The 22,971-nt window shown below is 35.1% G+C and overlaps 1 protein-coding gene and 1 long non-coding RNA gene across 3 annotated transcripts in view; one reads left to right on the top strand and one right to left on the bottom strand.

Moving 5' to 3' along the window:
• LOC108317558 (gamma-sarcoglycan-like) overlaps positions 1-22,971 on the top strand; it is a 77,442-nt gene that overhangs the window by 52,174 nt on the left and 2,297 nt on the right. For both annotated transcript variants that reach the window (XM_017548164.2, XM_017548165.2), the window contains exon 3: positions 15,582-15,683. In XM_017548164.2, coding sequence (XP_017403653.1) covers positions 15,582-15,683 — 102 coding nt within the window. The remainder of the gene's footprint in view (positions 1-15,581; positions 15,684-22,971) is intronic.
• On the bottom strand, positions 8,534-18,104 carry LOC119474040. Its single transcript, XR_005203335.1, has 3 exons — positions 17,928-18,104; positions 16,762-16,965; positions 8,534-8,571 (listed from the first exon to the last, which is right to left on the bottom strand). It is a non-coding gene; the product is annotated as an uncharacterized LOC119474040 (long non-coding RNA).

Below are 22,971 nucleotides of genomic sequence, written 5' to 3'. Positions count from 1 at the left end.
TTTCTTTGTTCGGATCCTCAACAGTGTAGCAATGGCATCTTTATTATTTTATATATACTGTCATTGCAACACCTCATCATGCTTTAATATTTCACTGTAGAAAACAGTAAAACTAACTGCAAATGTTGTTTTCAACAACGCCAAGGTAACATTAGGAGAGAAAGCCAGTAAAACATCACAAAATGAACACATAAGGATGCCAAAGAATTTGGAAGTTTAAGAGAGAGAGAGAGAAAAGACATGAGCAAAATGTTGACAACAGAAATCATCTGAATCCAAATAAGGCTGAGCCTGGTTTTATCCACCCAACTGGGGTTAGAAAGAACCCAAATTACTAATTTCTCACGAATCCAGTTCTACTTTTAGAATTAAAACTTCATGTAAGAGAAATTTACACAATTTCCAGAAAAGACATCTGTTGAATATAAAGTAATATTTAGGACACTGTAACAACTGATGCCGAACATAAAGATTCTAAAATATTCCCTGTTAGCCATTATAGCAGTTAAATCAGTTAGGCACGTGGTTATCAAAACAAATCAGTGTAGTAGATTGCCTTATTATGCGTTTTTCCTTACTATATTTTCCTTCTATAAAAATAATATGCAATATTAGTTTAGTTGCAGTGTTCATGAGTATAGAATAATATACATGGGTCATATCTATATTTTAAAATAAGATACCTCTAATTTTTAATGACATTGACTTTTTAGAAGATCTTTAGAGTTATCAACCTTTGTTTGCATATAAAATATTTTAGTGCATTTAGTGAATATAACTTTAGGCTATCATCAAAGTAAGATTAATGATTCTAAACTGTATTAACTCAGACAGTTAAATCTTGAAGGCACTTTTATTTGAGAAAGAAGATATAAGTGATCAGGGAAGAATCATAATACTAAATGTTATCACTAAGCTTATAATTCTACAAAATACTTTGTTAATAAGTATTGTTTGTTTTCATTTATTATGGTAATAGTTAACATTGCCCTTTTAAGGAGGTCAGGAAACCCTGGTAGATTAAACCTTAACAAGGATTTACAATTAATTCATTTTGGAAACTAGCAATTAGGAATTCTTCATTAAGGACTTTCCCATTAAGAATCTTTCATTTTGCAAGAAAGTAAAGCCTTGCTAGAAAGCCTTTATGGATATTTCCTTAGATAAATGTTTTGTCATTAAGCAGTTAGTGATCATTCATAGGAAGCGAGGAAAATGTTATTAGGCGACATCTTAATGACATTTATTTCAGCCTTATGATTATATTAATATAATGATTTGAAAAAGATTTGTAATACTTGGAATAAAATGCAGATACGCAAGTGACCACAGGCTGTCTGTGAATGCACAATGGTCATGGAAGATTATTAAAATATCACCCTTGTAGAGGTATTTTCTGAAATCCCATTTGCATTTTATAGACTTTCAACATTATAAAATAGGCTTTGTGTTAGATGATTTTGCCCAACTGTAGATTGATGTAAGGGTTCTAAGTAGATTTAAGGTGGACTAAACCAAGCTATGTTAGCTGGGTGAGGTGTATTAAATGCATTTTCAACTCTCTTCATAAATCAAAAAGCATCCGTGTTGTTTAAGCTGCTAACTTTGTGTTTTGTCATTAAGCAGTTAGTGATCATTCAATGGAAATTTGTTAGACAGCAATAGAAAACCAGTATAGTGTTACTATACCGTGTGAAGTGTTTAATTTCTCTTTTGCTGCATATTGACAAAAATAAAACAAAACAGAGAAAAAACTCTAAAATTACCTAAATAAACTTACCTGATGACCCATAATCTTGACCATTTATTAACAGAGAATGGTTAGCTTTTTTTTTTAATTTTTATTTTATTATTTTTTTTTAAAGATGGGGTTTCACCATGATGGCTAGGCTGGTCTTGAACTCCTGGCCTCAGGTGATCCACCCACCTCGGCCTCCCAAAGTGCTAGGATTACAGGCGTGAGCCACCATGCCCGGTGAGAATGGTTAGCTTTTAATCTTTTACCACTGGATATTGATATATATATTAAATAACTAGGGAAGCAGCAATGATAATATTTAGCTTAATCTAATCATGTATATTTTAACCACTTCCTACTGGGAAATTATTTGTTTATGAAATAAATTATTCTTTTCTGAAATATTTTCAAATGAAAAATAATTTCATTTGGAATGAAATTATCATTTCATTTTAGTAGCAAAAATGTTCTTTGATGCATTAATATGAGTGATCAGTTTTGCTCATCATAATTGAGGAAATCAGTGTATATACTGATGTAGTATTTATGATGAAAAAAGTTTATGTTTAAAAGACTGTCCTTTAGATTTGAGTGACTCATCATTTAGTATGTAATAGATTTCACAATCCATTCATGCCTACTGACTCAGTTTATCCTTCCTCATAATCATCCCATGAGCTTGAGATTGCCAGACTACAGCTTTATATATTGTTCTTTCAGTGATTTCAAAGCTAAGTGTATCTTAGCAGATATCAAGATTCATGAAGATCAGAAGAACGCACTTAGAAGGTGGTACCATGAAGGCAGTACACAGACTTGGTGTCCTTGCACTGTGTCCCAAAAAAAGCCCTTTTGGGGCTTTATGGGACCCAATAATTACAAACTATTCCCCATCCAAATTCAAACCCAACTGAAAGGAACAAAAAGACATCTGGTAGGGAGAGCCTAAAATATCATCTATGTTACTGATAAAAAACTGATTGGAAGGTACTGGCTTTGATTTGCCCAAACGTCTTGCACCCCAGAATTAGAAAGGTGACCCACCAAGTCACAAGCAGCATGGAAAATTCCTGATGGCTGCTGAAGGAGCAAGGACCTGATACTGTGACATTCTTCCTGAAAGGATTTCCGAAATCCATGGGCAAGTAGATCCCTGGGAAAGTGGAGCCCTAGGAAAGCCTTCACTTCTAACTCTCCAGCCACACACATCACTCTCCTGCCTTGGGGTGCAGAGAGGGGCAGAGAGTTTCTCTCATGAAAGGTCCCTCCTACGCCCCCTGCTTAAGTGGTCTCATGTTGGTTTTTCAGTCTGCTAGAGTGAGGATATAAGTCGGAAACTGGGGAGAGGGAGCAGAAAAGTGGAGAGGAAAGCTTGCCCCCCCTTTTCACCGTAGAGACCAAGTGATTATCCCACTTACCTGCGCACCACCTCTGGCTGTTTCAAAGCTCTGCCTGTAGATCGGGAAGAGGAAATACCTTCACTGTATTTATCTGATTTTACTTATTATTGAAAATCCATGAGTGCATCTATTTCTATTGCAGTGAAAAACAAGAGAAACGCACCAGCCTCTTGACCGAAAGCTGGGCACAGTTACCTCTGCAGTCTGGCTCTAAACCCCTCTCCTGTTGCTCATTGGCTTTCAATTCTGCAGACAGTTCTGTCCTGCTTCAGTGTTTTAGTATATGCTCTTCCCTCTACCTGGAGCATCCACTCCAACCCAGACACACACACACGGTCACATCTGTGTCCCCACCCAGTCTCATGTGGAATTGTAATGGCCAGTGTTGGAGGTGCAGCCTGGTGGGAGGCGACTGGATCATGGGGGTAGATCCTTCATGAATGGTGCCATTGTCCTGACAGAGTTACCATGAGATCTGGTTGGTTAACAGTGTGTAGCATCTCCTCGCTCTGTCTTGCTCCTGCACCTGATATGTAAGACATGCTTGCTCGGGCTTTGCCTTTCATCATGATTGTAAGTTTCCTGAGGCCTCCCCAAAAGCCGAGCAGAAACCACTGTGCTTTCTGCACAGCCTGTAGAACGATGATCCAATTAAACCTCTTTTCTTTGTAACTTACCCAGTCTTTGGTATTTCATGATAGCAATACAAGAATGAACTAATACCAGGTCTCACTCAAAATGACACTTTCTTGGTGAAGTTATGTTGATCACCTCTGGTCTAAGACAGGATCCTCCTATTATTCTCTTTTGTAGGACTTGGACTTACTTTTCCACAGCATAGCACACACCACAATTTTTGTTTGTATACCTTTTTTTTTTTTTTTTTGGTGGTTGTTACACGTCTGCTAACCCAGTAGGACCATGTCAGTTGAGCCTGGTAGACTCAGGATATGGCATAAAACTGATGCTCTGTAAATATTTCTTGAGTTGACAAATAAGAGATTGAATGAACAAGGGGTGTATTCTTTTTATCTCCTTTAGTATAGTTGCTGTTATGTAATTTTAGCAAATGAGTACAAAAAGAGGCAAAGTAACCCAGAAAAGGGGCAGATGCTTACAAATTAGCAGAATAACAACTGAATCTCTGAAAGGCACATCAGAGAGGATGTGAAAGCATGGGCATGACATGTGGCAGCGAAAAGAGAGGCTCCAGTGACTTGGGAAGGCTCTTAGAAATGGATACTGCTAAGCTGCTTCAAAGAGAGGCTGGTGGATTGGGTCTGGGGAGGGGCTCCATCTAAGTCTGTGTTGCAGAGCAAGTTTGGTTTGCAGACACTGCAAACTTTAGGGTCATCTAAAGTTTAAATTACACTCAGGGAATACAGCATCCGTAGCAGGAGTCCTTGACTCGAATTTCACATTCTTCCCCATATTATCTCCTTCGTGGTGTTTTATGCTGACAGTGGTGATGTGATATAGACAGAGGCATTCCATTTCTTAACCGACGAAAGGAAAGCAGAAGAAGGAGTATGCCTGAATGAAATCGTACAAACAACACACGGAAGCTTTCTGTAGGGGGTGTCAGTTTTATTAACCATATCTCTGCAGTGGTCTCACCGGCCAAGGTATGCATATCTCTGCAGTAGTTTCACTGGCAAATACTTTATTAGGGTTGCAGTTTATAGAATTAATTAAGTTAATTAAGAAAAGATGACAGATGGGGCATGGTGACTCATGCCTGTAATCCCAGCTCTTTGGGAGGCCAAGGCGGACAGATCACTTGAGGCCAGGAATTCAGACCAGCCTGGCCTATATGGCAAAACTTCATCTCTACTAAAAATATAAAAATTAGCTGAGTGTGGTGGCGCATGCCTGTAATCCCAGCTACTCGGGTGGCTGAGTCAGGAGAATCATTTGAACCCAGGAAGTGGAGGTTGCAGTGAGCCCAGATGGCACTACTGCACTCCAGCCTGGGTGTCAGAGAGACACTCGTTTCAAAAATAAATAAATAAGATGACAGTGTAAACTACTAAAATTACATTGTATCTGTCCTTGATCATTTATTGAACTTAAAGAGATCAAATTTATCCAAACCAAAATGACTTCTATTAAAATGCTTTTGGGAGCATGTTTAGTATTTTACAAATATGAACACACTTTACAAATATATTTTATAAATGTGAACATTTTATCCGATTGGATAGAGATTTTATTTTTTAAAAAATCTTACTTTGGTAGTTGTATGAACAAACAGAATATCTATCATATTTTTAGTTATTATTGCAATGGTGTATCTTAAGATATATTTGTTCATCATCCCACTTTGCTTGTCTTCATCACTGAGAGGCTGGCATGTGCCCCTAAGGCAGCTTCACACAGCCACCTCAGGCCACCACGGTTCAGCCTGGGGGTGGTTCTGCTCTGCTCCCTGGGGCTGACTCCTGTGTGCTCCCAGAGGAAGGGCAGTGGGGCCTCAGCTGCAGGGAGGCCTCTAACAAATTTGGCCATGAAAGGAACTCTCTGAAACTGACCAGTAGTTCCACAGATAGTTTTGTAGATAAATAAAAATTGACCCTTCTGGTCTTAAAGCTTGAACTTTACATCTGTTCTGAGCTCCTTTCTCAGGAAACAGCCTTCAGATCTCTCTAAAAAGGTATCAACTGAAACTTACCAGGTCACCACATCCAGACAGTAAAATGCCTGACCCCTCATTCATCAAGATTGCTTCCTTGCCCCAACCTAGTTCCTGTTTTCCTACACATTGTTACATTTCTTCCTTGGTGTAAAAAAAAAAAAATACCCTAATTTTAGTTGATCAGAGAGATTAATTTGAGACTGACCTCCCATCTCCAAATAAAGCCTTCTTCCTTGTCACTGCAGTCATTGGCTTTCTGTGCAGGAAACAGCAGGACCTACACCAAACCGCTGCTGTTTCAGTAACATCTCCCCAAAGAAAACAACATGTAGGAAGGAAGAGCAGTATCTGGCACATAAACCAAGGAAGCAACATCAACTTCTTTGTTGTGCCTATTTGACATGCTTGGTGGCTCCATTTAGCAACGTTTTACCACTGATCTTCCAACTGCCTTGCTCTAGGCCATGCTGGTGGCAGAGATACGTCTGGTGCCCAGACCAACCCTGTCTCTGCTGTTCTCCATCCCTGCCTTCATGATGCCCAGCTCATACTGTTGTTTGATTTTCAGCAGTGTGATATTGATGGCTTAAACCGCCTCTGCCTCCATCAAATTTGTTTTTCAAATGAATGGAACTGTAATTAAAAGAAAAATATGACACTGTAGCATTTTTAACCAGTACCCTGGCATTTTCTCAAATTATTTATATCTTTCTAAAAGGTATTATATCAGTGCTTTCCAGTCTAAAAACCAAATTGAAATTTTTGATTTATATGCTACTTATAAGAGTAGGATTGAAGCAGAGGTCACAGGCAGTAGGAACATGTACTAACTTAATGGCATTTTCTTTCTTAGAAGACAAGATATTATTAAGACTGAGCAAGGAGGATGAAGATAAATCTAGAGCCATTCCGAGTACAGAGGAATTTCATTATCATGGATTTCAATGATACAAATTCTATTATTATTGGTGTCTAAAGATACAAATAGCACTATAGTTTTAATTTTTTTTATAGTTTTAATTTATATCCCAGGGATATGCCTTCAATTTTATCTTTTATTATATTTATGAGTGATTTAGCCATATTACAGCAATTGGGAAATAAAGAAGGCAACAGCACACATGGTCTCCTAAGCTACAGGCTCTTGCTGCAAGGAGGGACATTCATCAGCCTGAACTAGAACTACGACTCACTTTCCTGTCACAGGGAATATTATTATAACAAAACTGATGAGCTCTAGATGCAGAACTAGTCACTCTCTTCCCATTTCTACCAATAATATAAAACAGTTAATGTCTTCTGGTAACATAATTAGTTTTTTCTCACAAATGCTAATGAAGATAATATCTTGAAATTATAAACCAGCCAATCTTATTTACTTGTTTAGATTTTATTTAGAAAAACCTACTTTGAGATACATTTAAAATAGTGAAAAGAATATTAGCTTAGGATTCAGACTGGGTAAGAGTTTTGGTTTTAATTAGGATTATGTTCAATCTGTGATTCTTTAATCACACGCATACTCACTGAAAAAGAACCATTACTGATTACTTATGTTAATTAAATGTTCAGTTTAACCCTGGCACAAAATCATGAAGTCCTCTGGCGAAAGTTATTCTTTATTTTATTGTACTTTTAGTATAACATGAAAAAGTCCTTACTATCCTGTTAAACTTCTCATTATAAAAATAATATTACACTCAGACAAAAAAAGTTACACTCAGACAAAAACCACCACCCCATTGGTACAATATGGAAATATGAATCCCAGCATGAATAATTTCATAGGTATAAATAGAGTAAGCTGAGAGTTAAAAAAAAAAAAAACTAAAACAAAGACATATTTTGCAGATAGTCACCATTGTCATATAGCAGTAAGATTTAGGCTGTACATAATGGCCAAATGTGGATGCCAGACCAATTTCAGGTGTTCAGTAGCTTACAAGGCTACGTGCACAAAATGTGAAATAACAGAATTTCAAAGATGACAGTACTCAAAAAATAAGATACACAAAAGAGGATAATTATCTACCTTTTCTTACCAACGAAGCATAATAGAATCTTGAACATGTTTCTCCAGAGTAATTTCTCCACGACAGAATTATCATGGACAGTCCATTAAAAATCTAAAACTCTCAAGATGCACACTTCCAGCTTGGCCCTAGTGCAAGTCTCATGTCTTCTGAGAGGCATTCTCCAAATTCTCCAATACTTTTTATTCAAGCCCCATTCAGAACTCTTGAATTTGTCTATACTACAGATGTATCTATTATGTCAGAGACATTCAGGGGCCAGTAGAACACGATGCTTTTTTGAATCCTCTGCCATATCACAGTGCCAGATACATAATTTAGTACCCAATAAATATTTTATAATTCAAAAAATCTGTAGATACAAAAGATAACTTTGACAGATGTATGCGTATATGAAATTAGCAATGACCAAGAAGGAATGACACAAATTTAGTACTAGATTGATAACAAAAGATTACTGAAGGGTTTGCAGGCAGGTTGGTGGATCCAATATTACTATAAAAATGCATTAGGCCGGGCGCGGTGGCTCAAGCCTGTAATCCCAGCACTTTGGGAGGCCGAGGTGGGTGGATCACGAGGTCAAGAGATCGAGACCATCCTGGCCAACATGGTGAAACCCCGTCTCTACTAAAAATACAAAAAATTAGCTGGGCATGGTGGTGCGTGCCTGTAATCCCAGCTACTCAGGAGGCTGAGGCAGGAGAATTGCCTGAACCCGGGAGACGGAGGTTGCGGTGAGCCGAGATCGCGCCATTGCACTCCAGCCTGGGTAACATGAGTGAAACTCCGTCTCAAAAAAAAAAAATAAAATGCATTAGTCTGTTATTTTGTTAACAGAATATGATATTTAAGGGACCATGATAAGCCCTCACAAATTTTTCCATCTCTTCCCAAGTTCACTTGAGTAAACTGTTGCATAAAATATGTATGTTCTTAAAGTTGTTGCTTTCCAAAATTTGCTGAAAGGTATACATTGTTGTCTAACACTGACCTTTCTTTGTATGTGAAATGTCCAGGTGAGTAGCAAAAGCATCAGAACAGTTGATGATACAAATCTAATATAGTTCTCAGTTGTTAATTGCATAAAACAATGCAGACTAATTGATACAATGTAGACTTATGCTAGTCGCCCTGACACTTTTAATATCAAAGTATATTCTGCTTATCATGTAATCTGGGTGCCACCACACTATTGGTAATATATTGAGAAGCACATTCAGCTCTGTGGAAATCTGTTTTTAATTCCTGGGTAGTCATAAATGATGATTATAATGAAGAGCATGATGGTAATGATGACAGTAACCTTTGTGTGGTGTGCTAGAATGTGGAAAGCATCACCACTCTGGATATAGAAATGCTTTTTACAATGCCTCCTTTTCCAAATTAAGAGACTACTGTTCCAAATATTTTATAGGAGGAGAGGTTCTAATTTGATTTTTATCCTCAAATAGTTTTCTGAACACCACTTACTGAATTATATGTTTCCTATTAGTTATTTTGCATTCATTATCATACTATTAGCTCTTATGAATAGAGACTATTTCAGACCTACATGTTGTATCTATCTTTTTTGCTGCTGCTTTTGCTACTGTTTTAGAACCCAACATTTCCAGTTATAAATTTATCATTGTTTTCACATATACATAAGGGCCAGTCCCCCTTTTAACTTTCTAAGAGTTCTTGGCACTATAGCCTGATTATTCTTTTCTGCCTTTACAGTCTGTTATGAAAATTTTCAAACGGATATTTTAAAAATATGAAATTCACCATGAAGTTGTGTGTCATCCTCATAAGGTGCCATGTCAGTCTTTTCTGATTTTTTAGTTGTATTATATGTACTGCTAAATGAACATACCATCTGAGAATTTTGGAGTCTTTTCTGTCCCATGATTCTCTTCTTCTGTCTGGAATTGTTCTTCTATTGTAGTTCCTCTCCTACTTCTCCTGCATCATTTAATCAGCTCTACTTTACAAGATCCCAAAGTAGGCTTGTCCATTTTTATTATTTCTACTAGCATCCAGTATACTGCTACCACATAATAGGTACTCAACAAATACAGGTATGCTTTAACTGAAATGTCAGAAATTAAATACTTTTACTGATCACACAGCCAGAAAATAAAGGTTAGGATTTATATCCATTCCATTTGATTCAAAATCAACCCTACTCAGTGTCCCTACATAAGACACCATAAATGGCAGTAGTAAGAATAAGTAGCTGATGAGTATACTTCCCTAACATGATTAAAAAAAAATGTTTGCAACAAACCAGAAGCCAAGAACATACTTAATACCAAAAGCCCAGAGGCGTTCCCACTGAAACCAAGAACAAGAAAAGTATGTCCAATATCACTACTGTAACCTGGCATTTTTCTGAAAATTTGACAAATGCAGTAACAGAATTAGTTAAATAAGGAATAAAAATAGATTAATAAAAGATGATTTGAGAAAAAACTTGCAAATAATTTTAATATTACCTTATGAAACCCAGAGAATTAAAGGAAAACTATTGAAAAAATAAAAAGTTTACAATGTATGTATTTAGTAAGAAAACATGATACAAAAACTAGTGTTCGTTATACATCTGTATTTTGGTCTCAACTAGCTAGAAAATGTGCTAGAAGAAAAATCACACATCATATTGTAAAATATACACAAATTCTTTGTAAAACTAATAATTCAAATCTTATGGCATATAAACACCAAATACACCATTGGAACATAAAGAGATTTCAGGAAGAGTTGGTGGGGATATAAACTGGTACATTCAGTAGCTAAACAATTTGTTCACTTTTCTGAAGATGTTATACTTCATTACAATAAATACAAAATGAACTGTAACACTAAAATTATTTAACTTGTTTATTAAGTTAATGATAAATGTTAAATTCATAAATGTAAAAAATAAAATTTTGGGGAAATGATAGAATATGTTTTCAACATATTCTGTTTAAAAATCAGTATCAGAGAGTGACCAATATTTCTGCACACACTCAAATAACTGCTGATTGAACAGAGATTGGACATGCTCTGCTTACTTATGTTCATTTCTTCCATGACAGGTGTTGTGCTACGTTTATTGTATTAATACAAATAGACCAATGCATTTGAATGAGGGTTAATAGGAACAACCTTACTTTGTTGAAATGAGTATATCCATTTGAGTCTAGGAAAAACTCAGCAAAATTACTACACTTGTTAGTATTGAGAATTCTATGGTTGGAAAAGTATGAGCCAAAATAACAATCTAAGTATATATACATTATTTAATATAAATATATGTTATTTTGGCTCATAATTTTCCCACTATAGAATTCTCAATACCAAAAAGCATAGTTTTTTTTTTTTACAAATACTACATATATAATACTTATATTCTATATATTTTCTTTTATAGGTTTTTATTAGCTTTTTAGCCCAAGTGATTTGGGATCATTTCTAGAATTATTTTTAATGTCTAAATAGAGCTATTTATATTTATCAGAAAGCAAGTTTTCTATCAAGTGGGAGTTTGGGGGGTTTGTTTACTCACAGCTGCAGTACTATTAAAGGAATGTTTCTTCCTCTAGCAGAGGTGGATATTTTTTAGGTTTATTTCATTTTGCCTAGCAGGGTGATTATAGTTAGTAATAAAGTATTGTATATTTTTAAATAGTTAAAGGATTTTAAATGTTCTTACAAGAAAGAAATGATAAATATTTTAGATAATAGATATGTTAATCAATCTGATTTGATCATTTTATAATGTATACATGTATCAAAATATTCCTTTAAATCCCATAAACATACACAAATATTATTTGTCAATTAAAAATAAAAGAATATATTTTTGATTTTTTCTAAGAGTCAATTATAAGATCATTCAGTTGAAATTAAATTAAATTATTCTCTACAGTGACATTCTGGGAAATATCAATTTCATTATATGAAATTTAACCTCAATAAATAAATTTACAAATAAATACCAAGACCTGATTTCTGTGCATATTTGTAGAGTCTCAGAAATTCCCACTCGTCACAATTTAGATGATCAACACCACCAATCTTTATCTTTTCTTATACCTAACCAACAAGAAAATTCAAGTCCAGTCTTTTCCCTGATTCAGAATAAACAAAGGTCAAAGTCTCACAAAACATTGAAATTGCTATGGAAAGGGGAGTGAGTTAGTCTCTTTGTGAGTATTAGAAGATAGACAAGACAATCAATCACCGACTATTTTCAGGATCCATCTTTACACAAAATGTGCTTTAACTTTCCCACTAAATCCTAGGAATTCCCTGTCTGCGATATGAACAACCAGGATCATTGTCAAATTGACAGGAAATGTCATACAAATCATATCATTGAAGGAGAAAATAACGTTATTCGTTTACAGCAATGTTTTAGAATATAGTTAGATTTAAAATGTGTAAGAGTTCATGCATGCAATCATTATTCCTTTTACAAGGAAAAAAATTTTATAAACTGCAACTTACATCTCATGCCTAAAATTGTTACTAACATCCTAGCAAGAAATGCAAGTTGTTTAGAAAACTACCAGATGTGACAAAAAACAACAAAACCCTGAGGTAAGAAAAGAATAGTTCTTAGGATAAAGATAAAGCGGCATGGATTTGATATAATGTTATGTTACCTAGGAATTGTTGGTGTGATGTTATAAATACACAAGGTTAAAAGTTTTTTTGAATGATGACTATATAACACAAACTGAAATGCAGAGTCATTTACTATGTACTATTTATCATCTTAGGCCTGCAAATTCTGAAATGATGCCAATTATTAACCTATTAATTTTTTTAAATGTATACTGAGCACCTAATATAAGTACTGTGCTCTATAGGTGGATCTTAAGAGCTGCCGGGGCCATTCAGTCATTGAACACAGTTGTGTTAAGTTCTATGATATATAAGGCATAGTGCTAAGCGCTACAAATGCAGATACTATTTACAAAACCTGCTGTGCAATAGAAGTTTACATACATGTAACATAATGTGGTGAGGTTTATATGAGAGATAGGCTCAAATCTTCTAGGGATCCTATGAGGAGCTCATAATGGTTTATGGAGGTTAGGAAAGGCTGCACACATTTAATTTGGTTAAATCACACATTTAATTTTGTTTTCATTAATGGAGCTTTCAACTGATGATGTCCTTGAAAGTAGGAGTCTATTGCCTAGCAGGTAAGATTCAGTTCGGGATACCATATCTCTATCATAGAAATTCACCTGTACAATATATCTAATGCTTTGTTTCATCCTTTGGACTGCCTTGCTCTCCTTTTTTAAATAATGCTTTCTATTTTGGGAAGAGCAAGAAAATCAAAGCTCAACTGGTTGAATTCAAATGCTTTTAAGACAGTCAGAAGGGGAGGACGGGTAGGCAATCAGATATAGGGATATGAAGTTCAGAACACAGAATTTAAACTACAGAGAAAAATGGATTCTTCCATTTGGATGGCTACTATCTCAAACAGAAAATACCAAGTGTTAGGGAGATTGTTGAGAAATTGGAATTCTTGTGCACCGTTTGAATATAAAATTGAATTGCTACCATGGAAAACAGTATGGCAGCTCTCAAAATAATTAACAATAGTTTTGCCATATGATAAGATCAATTCTGTATTTGGATATATACTAAAAGTATTGAAAACAGGGCATCAAAGAGATATTTGCATACCCATGTTCATAGCAGCATTATTCACAATAGCTAAAATATGGGAGCAACCCAAGCATCCATCAGTGGATGAGCAAAATATGGTTTGTACACACAGTAGAATATTATTCAGCCTTAAAAAACAGAAACATCATAATATGCTATAACATGGATGATCCTAGAGGACATTATGCCAAGTGAAATAAGTCAGCCACAAAAAGATAAATATTATATGATTCCACTTACATGAGGTACTTAGAATAATCAAATTCATAGAGCAGAAATGCTGTAAGATTTAGCCTTGTACATATTTCAAATTGTACCCCAAAATATGTATAATTACAATGTCTCAATTATATATTAAAAACTTTTTAAAAGAAGAAAGTCAACAGTGGTTGCCAGGGGCTTGGGTGGAGGGGAGAATGGGGTGTTGTTTAATAGGTGCTGTGTTTAATTGTGCAAGAGGAAAGCAGTTCTAGAGATGGATGGTGGTCATGGTCACACAACATTATGAAGTTGCTTAATAGCACAGATCTGTACTCTTAAAAGTGGTTAAGAAGGTAAAATGTGTATAACATTTCACTACTATTTTTTAAATTTGGAAAAAATGGATAAGCGCCCACACTGAAATAGTAATGGAAGCCAATTCGTAGCATGAACGTAGGAAAGGGCCTAAGACTGAACTTGAGGAAGCCAGTGGTCAAGGGCTGGGTAGAGAGGACGAGCCTGTTAAGGGACGGAGAATGTGGTTCTGGAGGTGGGAGGGACCTAGATGAGCACAGTATGGTGGAAACCAAAGGAGGATAATGTTTTAGGAGGAAAGGGTCCAGTGCCACATGCTCCTGAGAATGTAAAGGGCATGAAGTTGGAAATTCCCACAAGTTTTAACAGCACAGCAGTCCTTGGTGACCTCCAGAATCGTGTCGTCCACCCAGTCTGGTAACACTTCATGACCGTAAACTCCTTAAGAGCAGGCACCTTGAACAGACCTCTACATCCTCCTGTTTTGCTTTTCACTTAAGAAGTGTCCAATATGGCCGGGCGCGGTGGCTCAAGCCTGTAATCCCAGCACTGTGGGAGGCCGAGGCGGGTGGATCACGAGGTCAAGAAATCGAGACCATCCTGGTCAACATGGTGAAACCCCGTCTCTACTAAAACTACAAAAAATTAGCTGGGCATGGTGGCGCGTGCCTGTAATCCCAGCGACTCAGGATGCTGGGGCAGGAGAATTGCCTGAACCCAGGAGGCGGAGGTTGCGGTGAGCCGAGATCGCACCATTGCACTCCAGCCTGGGTAACGAGCGAAACTCCGTCTCAAAAAAAAAAAAAAAAAAAAGAAGTGTCCAATAAATATTTACTACATAGTGAGCTCAGATGATGGTATTTACGGTATTTTGGGCAAGTGATGGAACTATAGTGTATTCTGAATTTGTTGATGGTTACACAAATCTACATATGTGTTAAAACTCATGGGCCTGTACGCCTCAAAATATTTCATTTTATTGTATCTTAATTTAAATTATTTTTTTAAAAAAATAGTAAGATTCTTTTTCTTATCTGGTGATGGGCCCTTGAGGGTTTATTACAAAATGACTCTTTAAATCTTATATATATTTTCTAAACAGCTCTTTGTATTTATACAAGATTTAATAACATTGAATTTTGAATTAAAATACCTAAAGTTTTGGCCGGTCACAGTGGCTCACGCCTATAATCCCAGCACTTTGGGAGGCTGAGGCAGGCAGATCACGAGGTCAAGAGTTCAAAATCATCCTGGCCAACATGGTGAAACCTTGTCTTTATTAAAAATACAAAAATTAGCTGGGTGTGGTGGCACACACCTGTAGTTTCAGCTACTCTGGAGGCTGAGAATCACTTGAACTTAGTAGGCAGAGGTGATTGCAGCGACCCAAGATCACACCATTGCACTGCAGCCCGGTGACAGAGCAAGACTCCACTGGAAAAAGGAAAAAAAAAATAAAAAAGCTAACGTTTTTAATTTAGGAGAAATAGAGAAAAGGTGGTAGGCAATACATGGAAATACATATGTGATTTAAGTCAATATTAAGATAAATGAAAAAGCAAGCAATAAAAAATGAATTTATCTCATTTTTTTTTTAACAGACAGGAATGGGCCACTTGCGTGTAACAAAAGATGGACTGCGCTTGGAAGGGGAATCAGAATTTTTATTCCCATTGTATGCCAAAGAAATACACTCCAGAGTGGTAAGAAAATGTTGAAAGACAAATAATTTGTGTTTTATGAAAAATAAATGTTTAAGCACAAATATTAAATATAGTTTAGAGAAGATTTTTAAGGTGCAAACGTACAAATGCTCATGATATGCTCTTTATAAAAAGATTGACTATTTGGTTGTAGGATTTATCACTGATATTACCTCCTATAAATATTTCATTTTAATGTGCTTCAGGTCTGAATTTGGTGGCCTCAGTAATTTAGACCATAATAAACTGAAGGTTTTAAAAATGAAAATCTTTACCAAGAACAATTTAAACTTCTTTATGTCAGAGCAACTAACTTAAATACATTTATATGAGGGCATTCAAAATTATCTAAGAAGCTTAGAAAGAAATTTGTTTCATTGTATTAACTTCTGCACTCATGCTAATAACAAATTATGATCCTGTAAGATTCTACGCAAGTCAGCATTGTCATTAAATAATTATATGACTTTAAAAGTAAATCAAGGTTTTCTTCATTTATCTTCATGGAGCTTAAGAACAAAGTGCAATAAGTTCAGACAATGTTTGCGATGTGTTCTATTTTTCCCTAAATCATGCTATGAGCATTACAGTAGGCATGAACATTTTTCTAGATTATTGATAAGTGGCATTACTTCCCCGACCCACACAAAATTAAAACTTCACCCAGCTGTAACTTCCTAGTTATTTGAAAAGCACAGTCTTCATTTTCCTTTCATATTTCTGAATATGAAAGGATATTTCAGTATCTTCTAACAGCAGAGGCTGTACCAGCTACTATAGGAGAATTAGAAAGGAAACAAAAGACTTTCTAAGAAACATGAGGACTTGTTAGAGAGATGAAACATACTCCCGAACCAGACATTCACCAAGCTCTACTACCAATTGCAAAATGACATGTCATGAATACCACAAAAAGAGATCCCACTGAGTGAAAAGTACATAAGTAGCTTTAGGTGCCGTTATGTTACTTCTGGGGCTATCTTATTGGCGGTAGGAGCTGGCAGATTACCTGCAGTATCAGAGGCAGGTAAGAGCCTGATTCTGTGAGGCTTTCACTTGCCTTATGTCATACACTTACCATAATCATGATGGTTTTTCAGTGTGTGAAACAATCCTGTCCTACAGGAGCATGAGGAATTAACACAAGCTTTCGTAAAAAGAGAAGTCAGACATGAATGAAGCATTCAGGTGTTAGAATTGGCCTTCTTTCTTCCCCAGAGTTGTGTTGGCTGATCTTCTGCCATATTTTGTGAAGAATCAGACTGGTAGAATGGCCTGGTGACTGGAATCAGGTGCTTAGATCACAGCAAATTTAATATTTTGGAATTAATAATAATTCTCAGTTATATTTTATGAGACTTTTTCATCTCCAGTATGCTTTTAAAAAAAGAAAGCAAAATTATAGAGAATATCTCAGATAATCACATATTGAAGTCTTAGAATGTGGCATTAATGAGTATGTCAATCAATACAGAAAATTCAGTAACAATTTGAATAATATTATCGATAACAGAGCTGTATGGTATTTTGTAACTAATACGGCTTTCCAATAAGAGCAGTCCTAGAACAAAACTGTGCTTTATAACTTCTGTATGTATTGACATATTAGTTATAAATTTCCTTTCCAAAGATGAGTCTAGGAAGCAATTTTCATAAAATTGCAGAAAAGAAATTACTTTGTGAATTTGCAAATTTTGACACATAACTCATTTATGTGTACTCATGGGCTGAGAGAATTTCTTCATTATAAATATAATTCAACATGCTACTCTGGCCTGTAATATCTGGTTACCCGGTAACCCCTCAGAAGTAATACATGAGGGCCTGTATTGAATTCATACTTTGAATTCATGGCTTAAACCTGTCCACTATGCCCATTAGTTCAAACACATAAGAATTATTTCCCTTAAAACAGAAAGGTTTAAAAACAAAGATACAGAGCCATGATTAAAAACTAAATGAAACAAACATGTGATAAAAAAAGCTTTACTTGAAATGATCGTCTGTGAGGTTCACAGCCCTGAAAAAAAGCTTTAAGTTACAGCCTAAGCCCACAGTGTGACAGGGAACAAAAGGTCACCTCGTTGGGACTTCAGGCAAGCCCGTTGCATGAGATGGCACTGAAGACAGAACATAACTACTATTTAAATAAAGTGGTTACAACTATTTGAATAAAGTTGCTACAGCTATTTGAATAAAGCAGCATATAAACATAGCTACAAATATTTGAATAAAGCAACATACCTGAGGGGAGGAGGATACAAAGATGCCAGTCCAGAACCTGAAAGTTACTGAAGATGGAAGCTCTAAGCCATCACTGAAAGACTGGGAGGCCCTACGGACCAAGTGAATACAACAGGAAAGACTTTAGGCCGGCTGGTAAGAGCAGGAAGGTAGACACATCCGTAGAGTGGAACATAAAAACTGAAATTTCATCGATGAAGTCTTCATCTTAAGAAAAGCCCAATAAACTTTACAAACAGGAAAATCAATATCCAACTAAATAAGGTCAATTTGAAAATGACTAGAAAAACATACTTAAGATTCTCAAAGAGATAGAGCTATTTTTAAAGGAGTTTTAATTTAAATAACAAGACATTGTAAAATCAGAAGAGAAATTATAAGGCAGAAATAACAGGGAATAGGTTGACCCTCCTGCATTAAACAACTGAAAAATGAAAAAATACATGAAACAGTTGTTTTCAAATGTTAGACAATGGACAGCTCAGGGGACAGTTATCCCTGCAAGAAGAAAAACCAGTGACTCCTCAAATCGCCTTAACTCACTGCAGGAAGAGAATTTGCAGGCTGCAGTGAGGGAGAGGAGCCGGTGCAGACACAGATGACCTCCCTGAGTTGAGAAGATAGGGTTGGGAGGCCAAGGAGACCCAGGCAGCTGCAATTTGCAAGACAGAGTACTGCAGAGGAGGGGCTGCTGTACATGGATGGTGCTCCAGAGATGGCAGAGGCTTCATCCCAGCCCACCCCAGTGAAGTCTATGGATAAATATTTACCGGTACATGTGTGTGAAGAAGCTACCTTAAGACTAGTGAAATAGCCACTCAAAGGAAGCAAAAGGAACAAGGCCTTGAGTTCTCACAGAATGGGGAACACTTCATGTTCCCACCAGAGACAGTGGAAAACTTCATAAATTATGGGCATCAGGTAGAATACTGAAGGGTGTGGCTGAGAAGTGGTACAAGATCAGCACTAGAAAAAATCCTGCTCTAGTCCATTCTAACAAAGCTTAACGGGAATCCTGGAAAGTGTCATGCTTTTTCCAAGTGATTTGCTCCATCCCAGAACAAAGTTCTCAAAAACTACATTTCATCTGTGTACAAAGGTCGAGGAAAGCATAATCATATTAACGAGAGACATAAAATATGGAAAACGGGAAAAAACACAAAATAATCTTCTAGAGATGAAAAGTATAAAATCTGAAATATTTTAAAAAGCCAGTATTGGGACTAACAGATTAATAACCAACTGGACACCACAGAAGAAAAGATTAGTGAAGTTGAAGACATAGCTATAAATACTCTCCAAAATGAAGCACAGAAAAAAACGACTAGAAAAAGAAAACAACAGAGTATCGGTAACTAGAGGGACAATGTCAAAAGGTCTTATGTATGTGCGAGTCTCCAAAGAAGAGGAAAGAAGAAAGGACAAATATTATTTGAAAAGAATAATGTGTAATTTTTTTCCAAGCATGATAAAAACTTGAAGCCCATAGATAAAACATGTTCAGTGAACCCCAAACAAAAGAAACAAGGAAAACTATAAGTTACATTATAATTAAATTGCTTAAAAACAAGAGAGAAAAAATCTTAAAGAGAAAACAGATATATCTAGAGAAAAAGGGTATATAAAAGGGGTGAAAAAAAAGATGACATCAGCCTTCTAGTCAGTAACAATTCAAGCCAGAAGACACTGAAGCACCAACTTTAAAGTACTAAAAGAAAAAAAGTCCAACCTAGCATTCTATACCTAGCAAAAGTATCTTTAAAAGACAAAGTCAAAATAAAGACTTTTTTGTACTTACTAAAGCTGAAAACAAGTTACTTCAGCAATCCAGCACCACAAGAAATACTAAAGAACACCTTTCTGGCAAAGAGAATGTGCTGCTAGAAGAAAAATCAAGATGTTCACCAGAAAATTTTTAAATACCAGAAATCATAAATATGTGGGTGTACAAAAAATAATGTTAAAAAATGTTAGAAGACACTTTGCTCAAAGCCAAAGGAGTAACAATGTATTTGGGGTGTTATAACACGATAAAAGTAAAATGTATGACAATAATGAAACAAAGACCGTAACAGAGAAAGATAGGACTGCTATAATGTTCTCACATCACACATGAAATGGCAAAAAATCATTGAGGATGGACCATAAGAAGTTAAAGATGCTTAGTATATCTAAAGTAAACTCATAAAACAAAAAGTATAGCTAATGTATCAACTAAGGAGATAAAAATGAAATGATAATTAATTAATCCAGAAGGAGACAAAGGAAAACAAAGAGAAAATTCATTGAATATGCAAACAAATAGAAATTTGGTAGATTTGAACCAACTCATATAAATAATTACACTGAAATAATCACATTAAATAAAAACGGTCAAAACATCACCATCCCAATTGAAAGACAGATTGTGAAACTGAACACAGAAGCAAGATCCAAGTAAATGCCATCTACAAGAAACCTACCTTAATTATAAAAACACAAATAAGTTAAAAGCAAAATGTTATACTATACTATACTATACTATACTATACTATACTATACTATACTGTACTATACTATCCTGACACTAATCAAAAGAAAAGTGGAGTGACTATATTAAAACAAAGTAGATTTCAGAGCAAAGACATCAGTATTTTAGAGATACAGATGGTCATTTAAGATGACATAAGAGCAAATTCTTCAATATTTATATTGCCAAACACTTGTGGATCTACTATCAGAGCATCAATATACATGAAGAAAAACCTGATAGATTGTAAGACAAAATAGAAATATGCACATTTAGACTCAGGGATTTCAGCACCCCCCTATCAGTAACTGATAGGAGAAGTTGATATAGAATCAGTAAGTTTATAGACTTGAACAATGCTCAACCAATTTGATATAATTAAAATTTTCAGAGCATGCTGCTCAACAATAGCAGACTAGGAGTTATTTTCAAGTGTACAGGGAATGTTTAGCAAGATGGATCCTATTTTGAACCATAAAACAATCTCAGTAAATTTTAAAACATTCAAGTCTTGCAATGTGTTATGTGACCGCCATGGATTTAATAAGACAACCATAACACAAATATATCTGAAAAATTTTTAAATAAGTGGAAATTACATAAAACATGTATAAATAAACCGTGGGTCAAAGAAATCCAAAGGGAAATTAAACAGTATTTTGAACTGAATGACAATTCAGAAAACAATAACATATCAAAGTTGGGGGTGTAGTTGAAGCAGTGCTTAGAGGGAAATATATGGCATTAAATGCCTATATTAAAAAAAGAAGAAAATCAGTGACCTCAGTTTCATCCTTAAGAAACTAGAAAAAGAACACATTAGACCAAAAATCAAAGAAGATCCAAACAAATAAAATTATAAATGAAAATGGAGACATCACAATGGATAACAAAGAAATACAAAAGATCATTAGAGGCTACCATGAACAAGTATATGTCAATAAATTTGAAAGCCTAGGAAAAATAGATAAATATGTGGATACATATAACCTTCCAAGATTGAAACAAGAAGAAAAAGGAAACCTAAACAGAACAATAATGAGTTACAATATGTAATTAGTAATAAAACATTCTCCCAACAAAGAAAAGTCTAGAACCAGAGGACTTCACTGCTTAATTGTACCACACCTTTAAAGAAGAATTAATACCAGTCCTTTTCAAACTTTTTAAAAACCTTGAAGCAGAGGTGATTCTTCCTAACTCAATACATGAGGCCAGCATAACCATGATATCAAAACCAAACAAAAACACAACAAAATAGAAAACTACAGACCAATATCCCTGATGAACAGAGATGCAAAAATCCTCAACAAAACACTAGCAAACCAAATACAACACATTTATCCCAAGAATGCCAGGATGATTCAACATGAACAAATCAATAAACACCATACATCACATTAACAGAATGAAGGGAAAAAACCGTTTGGTTTCTCAATAGATGCAAAAAAAATTTTGATAAAATTCAGCATCCCTTCATGATAAACCAAAAGTCAGAGAAAAAAAGAAAGACTAGCGAAGAAATCAACAAAACAGTAAACATAAAACAATAGAGGAAATCAATGAAACCAAAAACAAATTATTTTAGAAGATCAATAAAATGGATAAACCTTTAACCAGACTGAATATTTTTAAAAAAGAGGGCACAAATTATCAATATCAGCTGTGATAAATGGGGCACTACTATGAATCCCACAGACATTCAAAGAATGGTAAGGAAATTTTACAAATAACTTTATACCAATACAGGTAATTTTTCCACATACTGTTTGATAGAATTCTTAATATAGGATTGCTGCTTCACTGATTAAATTTTCTTCTGCCATTCCCATATTAGGTTCAAGTTGGAAGTAGTTAATTATGTGTATAAATAAGGTGGTGAATTGTACTTGCTCTCTAATCTACATTTTTAAAAAGTATCTTAAAACAGCAATCTCATAGGGTATTACACCCATATATTGTGAATGGTCTTTTTATACACCTCTTTCACAGCTCCTTATATGTGTCACACATTGTTGAGAAAAGATTCGAAGTTCTATGACTCTTTCACCAACTTCCTAAGGTAGTGTTGATACAACATCTGTATCAAATAGATACATTCAGAGTTCAATAGAGATGAATGGAAAAATAAATGTTCTCTTTCTACCTTGCTGTCATTCTCTAAATGGCATAACATTTTTCTAAAAGGACATCACTAGCAAATGATAAAAACTGAAAATCCTTTATGTAAAAATTTAGAAATGATGGTGGTGGCTGTACTTAATGCGAATCTACTATACACTGAAATATGGTTAAAATGGTAAATATGCTATGCATAGCATATGTATAACACATATACATAGCATATGTATATTTTAGTACAATAAAAATTGTTTTAGAAAGTAAAAAAAAAAATCAAAGTCAAGAATGATACTTCTGAAGGGAAATAAAGAAGAAAAAATAAAGAAAAAGAGAAAAAAAAGTTAAAAAAAAAACACCTGAAAATCACATTCACAATCTGTAGACTTCAATTTTCAGCTTTTTTCTTTTTTCTTT

Source organism: Cebus imitator, unplaced genomic scaffold (assembly GCF_001604975.1).
Source record: "Cebus imitator isolate Cc_AM_T3 unplaced genomic scaffold, Cebus_imitator-1.0 Scaffold204, whole genome shotgun sequence".
Lineage (NCBI taxonomy): Eukaryota > Metazoa > Chordata > Mammalia > Primates > Cebidae > Cebus > Cebus imitator.
Note: the sequence above shows the minus strand (reverse complement) of the source record. Positions and strands in the feature narration are given on the sequence as shown.